The 11,947-nt window shown below is 37.8% G+C and overlaps 1 protein-coding gene across 1 annotated transcript in view; it reads left to right on the top strand.

Annotated features, from left to right (window-relative positions):
- The window catches only part of EMCN (endomucin), a 112,647-nt gene that overhangs the window by 83,971 nt on the left and 16,729 nt on the right, over positions 1-11,947 (top strand). The window contains exons 9-10 of the mRNA XM_007948871.1: positions 8,203-8,227; positions 10,008-10,069. Coding sequence (XP_007947062.1) covers positions 8,203-8,227; positions 10,008-10,069 — 87 coding nt within the window. The remainder of the gene's footprint in view (positions 1-8,202; positions 8,228-10,007; positions 10,070-11,947) is intronic.

The raw sequence follows: 11,947 nt of genomic DNA, 5'->3' as shown, positions 1-11,947 counted from the left end.
CACCAGCCACTCCTTGGAAGGAAGGTTGGGCAATCTACTTCCGTAGTGATACCGCCTTGGAAACCCAAGGAGGGGTCGCTATGAGTCGGGTCTGACTCGAAGGCACATAACAACAACAACAAAAATTCTCAACAATATTCTAGGCAACAAAATTCAAAAGTATATCAAAAAAATAATACATCATGATCAACTAGGATTCATACCAGGGATGTATGAATTAGAAAACTAATCAACCTAATTTACCACATAAATAAAACCACATAAATTCACCACATAAATATATAAAAGGAAAAGAACCACATGATCATCCCAAATGACACAGAAAGGGCATTTGATAAAATCCATTACTCATTCCTGATAAAAGCTCTCAGCAAAACAGGGATAGAAGGGAAATTCCTGAACATAATTAAGGACATGTAAGCAAAACCAACAGCCAACATTATTCTCAATGGAGAAAGGCTGAGAGTATTGCCACTGAGAATGTGAATGAGAAAATGATGTTCTTTATTATCATTCTTATTTAATACTGTAAATGTTCTGGTGGTGGAGTAGTTAAAACATTTGGCTGCTAACCAAAATATCAGCAGTTCGAACTACAAGCCACTGTGCAGGAGAAAGATGAAGCAGTCTGCTTCTTTAAAGATTTACAGCCCTGAAAACATGTGGCAGTTCTATTCTGTCCTGTAAGTTTCCTAGGAGTTAGAATCAACTTGATGGCAGTGAATTTATTAAATATTGTACTCTAAGTCCTAGCCAGAACAGTAAGACAAGGCATCCAAATTGGAAGGGGAAAGTAAAACTATCCTTATTTGCAGATGACATGATACTATACAGAGAAAATTCCAGACTCCACAAGAAACACGCTAGAACTAATGGAAGGATTCAGCAAAGTGTCAGGACACAGATCAATATACAAAAATCAGATTGGATTCCTCTCCACTAACAAGGGGGACTCTGAAAAGGAAATCAAGAAAACAATACCATTTATAATGTTGTTGTTATTTGCCATCGAGTCGGCCCCGACTCATAGCGACCCCTCCTTGGGTTTCCGAGGCAGTTATCACTGCGGAAGTAGGATTGCCCAACCTTCCTTCCGAGGTGTGGCTGGTGGGTTTGAACCTCCAGCCTCCTGGTTAGCAGTCAAGTGCCTTAGGCACTATGCTACCAGAGCTCCTATAGCCCCCCAAAAAACACAAAACCCAAGAATAAACCTAATCAGGAGTGTAAAACACTTATACAAAGAAAACTATAAAACACTACTTCAAGAATCTAAGGGAGATGTATATAAGTGGAAAAATATTCCATGCTCATGAATTGGAAGATGTACTATTCTTCCAACATTAATTAATACTACCTAAAGATATGACACTTCCTCAAAAAGCTGGAAATAGAAATACTTTATGATCCAGCAATCCCACTCCTAGGCATATACCGAAGATTTGTAAGAACATAACATGAATGAAAACATGCACACCCATGTTCATTGCAGCATTATTAACAATAGCAAAAAAAAAAAAAAAAAATTAGAAACAACCAAAGTGCCCATCAACAGATGAATGGGTAAATAAACAGTGGTACATACAAACAAGTGAGTCCTAAACGATTATAAACGATTATAAAAAATAATGAGGAACCTGGAAAAATCTTATAACATGGACATTATCTGGAGGATATTATACTGAGTAAAATAAGTTAATCACAAAAGGACAAATACTGTTGCTCCCCCTATTATAAAAAAGCCAAGAATAGATATACATAGAAAGCAGTGTTCTTAGGGATGGGAGGGAGAGAAAGGGTGAAAGACTTTTTACATAGTAGATACTTGATTTTTTGGTGATGTGAAACGCAGTACCAAATATGAGTGAAGGCAGCACAACTTGACCAAGGTAAATACAGATATTTAGAAGTAGACAAAGAAAAGGGACAATTTCATTAAGTCTTATTATATACACAATTTTGCAACAACAGTAACAACTAAAAAACAAATAGGTGTGCTGTTAACTAGGTAGATATGAATGTATATATGTTCATAGGAAAGCATATGCAAGTAAATGAACATGCGTTGTAAGTGTATCCATATGTGTGTATATATATGTGTGTACACTGCTGTCGATTCAACTTATAGTGACCCTTCATTGGATTTCTGAGGCAATATCTCTGCGAAAGTATATTGCCCAATGTTCCTTCCTAGGAGTGGCTGGTGGGTTTGAACCTCCAGCCTTCTGGTTAGTGGTCAAATGCCTTAAGCACTACACCACCAGAGCTCCTACATATATGTAGATCCTACATATATATAGATAGATCTACTTGGTAAATAACATATGGCACCACAGATTAAACCCTAGCAATGAAGAGTTATGCTAGGCTGTTTTAGCATAGGTGATAGAAACAGAAGCAGCCAAAATATTACTGAAAGGCAAATTTTATACAGTAAATATAGTCAAAGTCAAACCAAAACAAACAAACAAACTCACTGCCATCAAGTTAATTCCAACTCATAGCATCCCCCATTGGGTTTCTAAGACTATAAATCTTCACAGAAGCAGACTGCCTTATCTTTCTTCCATGGAGCAGCTGGTAGGTTTGAACCACCAACCTTTTGGTTGGCAACCAAATGCCTTATCAGCCACACCACCAGAGCACCTTAAAGTCAAAGCCAGGAGAATTAATTTCAAAGGGTGTAACCCAATGACAACTGAATCAGAGAGAAAATAAAGTATCAAGAGACAAACGCTGAATAGCAGTAGAATAACACCACAGTAAAAGCAGGAGCAAAATAAGGTGAACTTTAAGCAATCAAATAGACACAGCTTCCTTAATTAGCTATTCATTAACTGAGAGGCATTATTTCCTGTTTTACAAATCTCAAACAACCTCATGGCATTATGAGGACTGAGTGTTATTTCATTAAAGTATGTGGAACATAGTAAGTTATCAGTTATTGTTAACTATTATCGTCACAGGGAGCTCTGGTAGCATAGTGCCTAAGGCACTTGACTGCTAACCAGAAGGCTGGCAGTTCAAACCCACCAGCCACTCCTCAGAAGGAAGGTTGGGCAATCTACTTCCATAGTGATACTGCCTTGGCAATCCAAGGAGGGGTCACTATGAGTCGAATCCGACTCAACAGCACATAACAACAACAACAACATTATCATTATTATAAAGGAGAAGAACTTGTCCATCAGTTTGTCATATTGTGGTAGCTTGAGTGTTGCTATAAGGCTGGAGGCTATTTCACCAGTTTTCAAATACCAGGAGGGTTACCCATGGTGGACAGGTTTCAGCAGAGCTTCCAGACTAAGACACACTTGGAAGAAGGAAGAGACCATCCACTTCTCAAAAAATTGGCCAGTGAAAAATAACTGTGAAACACTGTCTAATATATTATTGGAAAACCTTATGAATAGCCATGAAATATTGTCCAACATAGTGCCAGGAGATGATCCCCTCAGCTCAGAAGGCACTCAAAATATGTCTCAGGAGGGGCTGCCTCCTCAGAGTAGAGTTGCCCTTAATGATGTGGATAGAGTAAAGTTTTCGGGACCTCCATTTGCTTGGCACAACTCAAGATGAGAAGAAACAGCTGCAAAACCATTAATAATCAGAGCATGGAATGTACAAAGTAGGAATCTAGGAAAAATGGAAGCTATCAAAAATGAAATGAAAGGCATAAAGATCAATATCCTAGGCATTAATGAGTTAAAAGGGACTGATTTTGGCCATTTTGAAACAGACAATTATATGATCTACTCTGCTGGGAAGGACAAATTGAAGAGGAATGGCATGGTATTCATCATCACAAAGAAACTATCAAGATCTATCCTTAAGTACAAGTGCAATGCTGTCAGTGATAAGATAATAACACCTACAAGGAAGACCAGTCAATACTATTATTGTTAAAAATTACGTCCCAACCACCAAAGCCAAAGATGGGGAAAGTGAAGATTTTTACCAACTTCAGCAGTCTGAAATTGACCAAACATGCAACCAATATGTGTTGATTATCAATGGTGATTGGCATGTGAAAGTTGGAAACAAAGAAGAGTCACTGGTAGTTGGAAAATATGGCCTTGGTGATAGAAATAGTGCTGGAGATCACATGATAGAATTTTGCAATGCAATGACTTATTCATTGCAAATACCTTTTTTCAACAACACAGATGGTGCTATGCGAGTGGATTTCACCAGATGAAGGACACAGGAATCAGACTGACTACTTCTACAGCAAGAGGCAATGGAGAAACTCAGTATCTTCGGCCAAAACAAGCCCAGGAGCTTATTGTGTAATAGACCATCAATTGCTCATATGCAAGTCCAAGTTGAAGCTGAAGACAATTAAAACAAGTCCATGAAAGCCAAATCATGACCTTGATTATATTCCTCCTGAATTTAGAGATCATCTAAAGAATAGATTTGAAGCATTGAACACCAATGACTGAAACCAGAGGAATTCAAGGATGATATAAAGAACATCATCCATGAAGAAAACAAGAGATCTTTAAAAAGACAGGAAAGGAAGAAAAGTCCAAAATGGATGTCAGAAGATACTCTGAAATTTGCCCTTGAATGGAGAGCAGCTAAAGCAAATGGAAGAAATGACAAGATAAAAGAGCTGAACAGAAAATTTCAAAAAGCAGCTTGAGAAGACAAAGCCAATTACTATAATGAAATGTGCAAAGACCTGGAGTTAGAAAACCAAAAGGGAAGAACACAGTCAGTATTTCTCAAGCATTTCTCAAGAAAGAACTGAAGAAAAATTCCAGTCTCTAGTTTCAGTATGGAAAGATTCTATGGCCAAAATATTGAATGATGCAGGAAACATCAAAAAAAGATGGAAGGAATATAGAGAGTCATTGTATCAAAAAGAATTGGTTGATGTTCATCCATTTCAGGAGGTGGCAGATGATCAAGAACCAATGGCAAACCTGTACTGAAGAAATTGGCAAAAAGCAGGGCTCCAGGAATTGACCGAATACCCATTGAGATGTTTCCACAAACAGATGCCGTGCTGGAGACACTCACTTGGCTATGTCAAGAGATTTGGAAGATAGCTACCTGGCCAACTGACTGGAAGAGATCCATATTTGTACCCATTCCAAAGAAAGGTGATCCCACAGAATGTGGAAATTATTGAACAACATTATTAATATCACACTCAAGTGAAATCTTACTGAAGATAATTCAAAAACAGTTGCAGCAGTGTATTCACAGAGAAACATCCAGAAATGCAAGCTGGATTCAGAAGAGGACATGCAATGAGGGACACCACTGCTGATGTCAAATGGATTTTGGCTGAAAGCAAAGACTACAAGAAAGATGTTTACTTGTGTTTTATTGACTATGCAAAGCATTTTATTGTGTAAATCATAACAAATTATGGATAACATTGAGAAGGATGGGAATTCCAGAACACTTAATTATGCTCATGAGGAACCTGTACATAGATCAGGAGGCTGTCGTTCGACCAGAACAAGGGGATACTACATTGTTTAAAATCAGGAAGGAAATGTGTCACGGTTGTATCCTTTCTCCACACTTATTCAATCTATATGCTGAGCAAACAATCCGAGAAGCTGGGCTATATGAAGAAAAATATGGCATCAGGATTGGAAGAAGACTTATTAACAACCTGTGATATGCAAATGACACAACTTTGCTGAAATTGAGAATGACTTGAAGCATTTACTGATGAAGATTGAAGAATACTGTCTGCAGTATGGATTGCACCTCAGTATAAAGAAAACAAAAATCCTCACAATTGGACCAATTAGCAGCTTCACGATAAATGGAGAAAAGATTGAAGTCGTCAAAGACTTCATATTACTTGGTTCTACAGTCAACACCAATGGAAGCAGCAGTCAAGACATCAGACAACATATTGCATTGGGCAAATCTGCTGCAAAAGACATCTTTCAAGTGCTGAAGATCAACGGTGTCCCCTTGAAGACTAAGGTGAGCCTAACCCAAGCCATGGTACTTTCAATCACCTCATATGCATGTGAGAGCAGGACAATGAGTAAGAAAGACCGAAGAAGAGTTGATGCTTTTGAGTTGTGGTGCTGGCGAAGAATAGTGAAAGTACCATGGACTGCTAAAAGAACTAACAAACCTGTCTGGGAAGAAGTGTAGCTGAAATGCAACAATGCCCAAACTTTATCTCACCTACTTTGGACATGTTGTCAGAAGGGACCATTTTCTGGAGAAAGATATCATGCTTGGTAAAGCGAAGGGGCAACAAAAAAGCAGAAGGCCCTCAACAAGTTGGATTGACACAGTGGCTGTATCAATGGGTTGAGGTATGGGAAGCATTGTGAGGCTAGCACAGGACTGGGCAGTGTTTCATTCTGTTGTACATAAGGTTGCTATGAGTCGGAGATGACTCAATGGCACTTAACAATAACAACAAGAATATTGTTATTGTTCTATTTGATTTCTTGGCCAAATCATATGTCATTCATGAAGAAAATATTTAGTATGCTAGAGATTTGATAACTATCCAAAAGTAAACAAAAAAACTCACTGCCATCCAGTAGTGACCCCCACTCTCCTACTGGTTTCTGAGGTGGTAAATCTTTACAGAAGTAGATTGCACCATCTTTCTTCTGTGGAGTGGCTGGTAAGTTTAAACCACCAACCTTCTGTTAGTAGTCAGATGTCTTAGGCACTGAACCACCAGAGCTCCTTAGCAATTTTCAATATATTTAAATGAATTTTTAGTGGATTATCTTTTTCGTTTACTGGCTTACTGTTTCATTAACTTTATTGATCTTTAAAGTTTTCATTAATTGCTGTTGGTCAAAACAGTGGTAGAGAGCAAGACGTTGAATGTGGCATAGACTAGGCTAGAACAGACTCGACTAAACACAAATTCCTCTGTAATTGAGGTGATTCTGACTCTTAGTAACCCTATAGCACAGAGTTGTTGTTGTTGTTGTTGTTTGCCATCGAGTCGGCCCCGACTCATAGCGACCCCTCCTTGGGTTTCCGAGGCAGTATCACTACGGAAGTAGGATTGCCCAACCTTCCTTCCGAGGAGTGGCTGGTGGGTTTGAACCGCCAGCCGTCTGGTTAGCAGGCAAGTGTCTTAGCCCTAAAAGGTTTTCAAAGCTATACATCTTTACGGAAGCAAACCACCTCGTCTTTCACTCTGGGAGTGGCTGGTGGCTTCAAACTGCTGAGCTTGTTATCAGCCAAATTCTCTAACCACTGTGAAACTAGACTAGAATAAAAAGGTATGTATAAATGACATCAGAAAATGCAGCCTATTGATATTAAGTAACTCATTCTGAATCAAGACTTAATTCACTGCACTTTTTTTATACTTTTGTAATTAGTGTAATGACGAAAGTACCTGTGGTCCTGAACAATATCATACCAAGTCTCTCTCTCTCTCTCTCTTTGTCTCTCTCTCATGTGTGTGTCTGTAGTGTGTGTGTGTGTGTGTGTGGATGAGTAGTTCTTTTTGACACATGTCTGAAAGTCAATTTTGACAAATAGCCAGACAGCAATGCAAGGTTTGACCACCAACACCCACTCCAGGAAGACCATGCTCCAAAATCCAAGTTATTTTCTCTGAGACATTTGTGAAGCAACCTGAAAAAAGCATAGAAGTGATTAGCTACAGTTAGTAGCCTCAGTGACATTTTGTAGGACACTTTTGAAAGGTTGAATCAGTGGGCTTAAGCTGTAATTAGAAGCAATATCTGCATGATAGCACACCACAATATAGCGATTTGTGTGCCAAGAAAGAGCAATGTCTAAGATAAAGTAAAAAATTCAATTCTCGGATTAAATGATAATAACAATAATAATATTTTGAGGTAAATTATTTCCAGAGATGCTGAAATAAATTGAGACATATTCTGGTGTCTGTGGGATGTGAAATAATGGACCACAGTTACACATAGAAATCATAACAACAAAATTAGTCCAGAAGCAAAACAAACGACAACATCAAAAAAAGAATCAGAGTTTCTAATCCAGAACTAAGTTCAGGTAATTAGAACCATCCTATGAATGTCAGGATCAGTTTTAATCACACCTGAGGTAGTAGTCAATGGAGAATAAAAAATTATAAATTGGTTATAGAAATATCAGTGCTGAAATTCAAAGTCTCTGCAGAGAAACCAGCAGGAGCCTCAGTGCATTTTGTTTTGCAGTCAAGAACCTTGTAACTCTAATAATTTTCTCTTCTCCTAGGTACACCAGAAAATGGAAATGATCAGTAAGTAAATCCTCTATCATTATTTTCTAGAAACCTTGACCCTACCATTCACATAAAGAAAATGATTGATCCTCTATGTACATTTCTTTTTAAAGAAATTTGTATAGAAAGCAATACATGTGGAGTTCGCCTAGCTATTTGTCAAAGCTCTCTCTATTCAACAGAGATACTCCAAAAACTGAAACAAAAGATTACTCTTAAGTTTGGACAAGGTGGTGAAATGGGAAATCAAAAGAAAAAAATTATTTTAAGAAATTGAATTTAAAAATAAGAATGGATATATAATTATGAAAGAAAATATCATAGAAAAAATATCTAGAGTTTTAAAATAGTTTTCCTGGATTTTCAGTATGTTTACAACAAATAGGGAAAAATTATGCCTGCACCTTTAGGCTACTCTAAGAGTTTTTGTTGGGAGCTCTGGTAGCATAGTGGCTGAGACACTCGCCTGCTAACCAGAAAGAAGGCTGGCAGTTCAAACCCACCAGCCACTCCTCGGAAGGAAGGTTGGGCAATCCTACTTCCGTAGTGATATTGCCTCGGAAACCCAAGGAGGGGTCGCTATGAGTCGGGTTTGACTCGACGGCACATAACAACAAACAACAACAAGAGTTTTTGTCTTGACTATTTGCTTTGACTTTATTAAAATAAAGTCAAATTAATGGTTAGTAATCCAGCCAAACTTTATAACTAAGGTGGTGCAACAAGACAATTTTTTTTCAATGGCGAAAATGCAAATTTTGTTGCTAAGTTTTCTTCATTAACTTGGATTTGATGGCTGCCTTTATATGGATATTTTTGTATGTTCATCAGGTTGTCAACTTGAGAAATAATATCCCCGCATTACCTATCCTTCTGAATTAGAAATGGAGGTTGTTGAGATGTCCAGGGAAAAGAGTTGGGAGCCAAAACTCTTTAGAGCATGAGAAAGGGTTAGGTGGTATTATGGATTGAACTGTGGTCCAAAAAAAAAAAAAAATAGTATGTTCTAAATCCTATCAGGGGTTATAATCCCATTTGGGAATGGGCTTGCTTTGTTTGTTAAGAGGTCATATCAGTGTAGGATGTGTTTTAAACCATCACATTTGAAACTTAAAAAGAGCAGATTAGAACAGAGGAGCAAGCAGAGATGGGGGAAGAAAACATACCACAGCACTTGAAGATCACCAAGAAACCAAGGGATAAGGACTTACCCCCGGGATAAGGATTTACCCCTAGAGCCAACAGAAAGAGAAAGGCGTCCCCCAGCACCAGTGCCCTGAATTCGGACTTCTAGCCTCTTAAAACTGTGAGAAAATAAATTAATTTGTGAAAATCACCTATTGTGGTATTTCTATCATAGCAGCACTAGATAATTAAGACAGGTGGGAACGCCTGTTTAGAATAGACAGATGGACAGCTCATACATTGCACTGCAGGATCTTAGGACCTCATGAAAAGGAATATTCCCCCAAACCCAGCATCCACCCAAAGGTTTGAAAATATGTCCATGTCTCCCCCTCATAATTTAGAGCTGGAGACATGTACAATGTGGACTTTATGACAGCTGGATCACATGACTTACATTGATGTTTGGCTTATGAGTGATCATTGTTGTAGTAGAGAAAAAGGAATCAGAAGTAGAAAGTGTTATAATAGTTTATGTGTTTTTCTGTGTGAAGAGACAAAAGTTTTGTAATGGAAATCCATTGCCATTTTGTTTTTATCACATTCACTTACTTTCACAGGCATACAATGCTAATTACTGTGGTGCTAACGTCATGTCTTCTGTTCCAAATAGACCTCAGTCTGATAAAGAGAGTGTGAAGTTGCTCACTGTCAAGACAATTTCTCATGAGTCTGGTAAGTTCCCAAACAGTGGATAAGATAAAAAATAGTTATTTCAAAATTGAACTATAACCTTGGATTTTGCCCATGCGAAACATAACTGGAATGCATAACTTCTTTAGAAATAGCCAATTAGTAACTCCCCCAAAATATAAAATTTCCCTGTGCAAGAGAGATAGGCCCTTCATATAGCATTTTTATAAGGTCATTGGATGACCTGGCTTTTAGACATTGCTTTTCATAGACATGCTGATGCAGTCTAAAGAATGAGTGGTAACCACAGGGATTTCTAATCTACAGTGATGGCAGCAGAAAGAGTGTTAACTTTTATTAGAGAGGTTATTGTTATTGTTGTGGTTTTGTTCTGTTTTATTTTTGGCGATGGTTATGTGTTAGAACCAGGATACCTTTATTGGCTAAAAATATAAATCATATTTTATATAATATTGTGAAAATTATACTTTTCCTATTTCTAATTGTGCTTTCCAATGAAGATAAAACACAATCTCATGTTGACAAAATCTGTGCTTATTTTCAGAATTTCTTCTGGAAATTCATTTGATTTGAAATGTAAAAATCTTTAAAAATAGTGTGCAGACATGATTTGTACAAGTGTATTTTTGTAAAGAGCAATAAGAAATTAGATACTACAGTTTTAAAAGAACAAAAATATTTTTTTCTTTTTTGCATGGACTAGATATTTATATCACTGATGTCACCAAATAGATAAATTATTAGTTTATTAAATGACCAACATTACTCTAACTTAAAAATCAAAACACATACATTTATAATATTCAGTCCTCAAAAATTATACAAAATAGTCCTAGAATACATGTAACATGTAAGGTGAGAGCTATAAAATGATAAACTACATTATAAATATTTCTGGTAACCAAAAAACCAAACTCACTGCCATGGAGTCAGGACTGACTCATAGCGACCCCTCCTTGGGTTTCCGAGGCAGTATCACTATAGAAGTAGATTGCCCAACCTTCCTTCTGAGGAGTGGCTGGTGGGTTTGAACCTCCAGCCTTCTGGTTAGCAGTCAAATGCCTTAGGCCCTACGCCAGCAATATTTCTGGTAGCAAAAAATAATTTTGTAAAATAAAAAGCTGTAAATATTATCCCAAATCAAGGGGAAAATACTTTAAAAGGCTGAATGTGGTCTCAGCTTCAGATGGAAAGTCAAACTAGAACAAATGACAAGAAAAAAAAAAAAAAATCAAACTTAAACCAAAACCAAACTCTCTGCCATTAAGTCAATTTGGACTCATAACAACCTTCTTTGGGTTCTTGAGGTGTAGATTGACCAGTCTTCCTTCCACGGAGTTGCTGGTGGGTTTGAACTGCCAACGTTCTGGTTAGCAGTCAAATGTTTTAGGCATTAAGCCAAATTCAAACTAGATCAAGCTATAATAGGCAAACAGAAGATTTGAGGAATGATCGGTACTCAAAATCTGTACATACGTCACTCCTTTTAAGAGAAACGTTCTTCATTCTATTATCACTTCCATTCTTTGATACACACATTTCCTTCATTAGCATATCATGCTCTCAGGGATAAGCATCTGAACAGGCAATGGAGCAAAAGTCACTCATGTTGTTGTTGCTGTTGTTAAGTGCCATCGAGTCATCTCATAGTGACCCTATGCACAATAGAACAAAACACTGCTCAGTCCTGTGCCAGCCTCGCAGCCCTTGCTATATCTAAGCCCATCTTTGCAGCCACTGTGTCAATCCTTCTTGTTGAGGTCTTCCCCTTTTTCACTGACCCTCCACTATACCAAGCATGGTATCCTTCTCCAGGAATGGACCCTTCTAGTATCACTACGGAAGTAGGATTGCCCAACCTTCCTTCTGAGGAAGGTTGGGCAATCCTACTTCCGTAGT

The sequence above is a fragment of the Orycteropus afer genome, unplaced genomic scaffold, assembly GCF_000298275.1.
Source record: "Orycteropus afer afer isolate SDZICR_OR568_19922 unplaced genomic scaffold, OryAfe1.0 scaffold00229, whole genome shotgun sequence".
Lineage (NCBI taxonomy): Eukaryota > Metazoa > Chordata > Mammalia > Tubulidentata > Orycteropodidae > Orycteropus > Orycteropus afer.
This window is presented reverse-complemented; position numbering and strand designations above follow the sequence as displayed.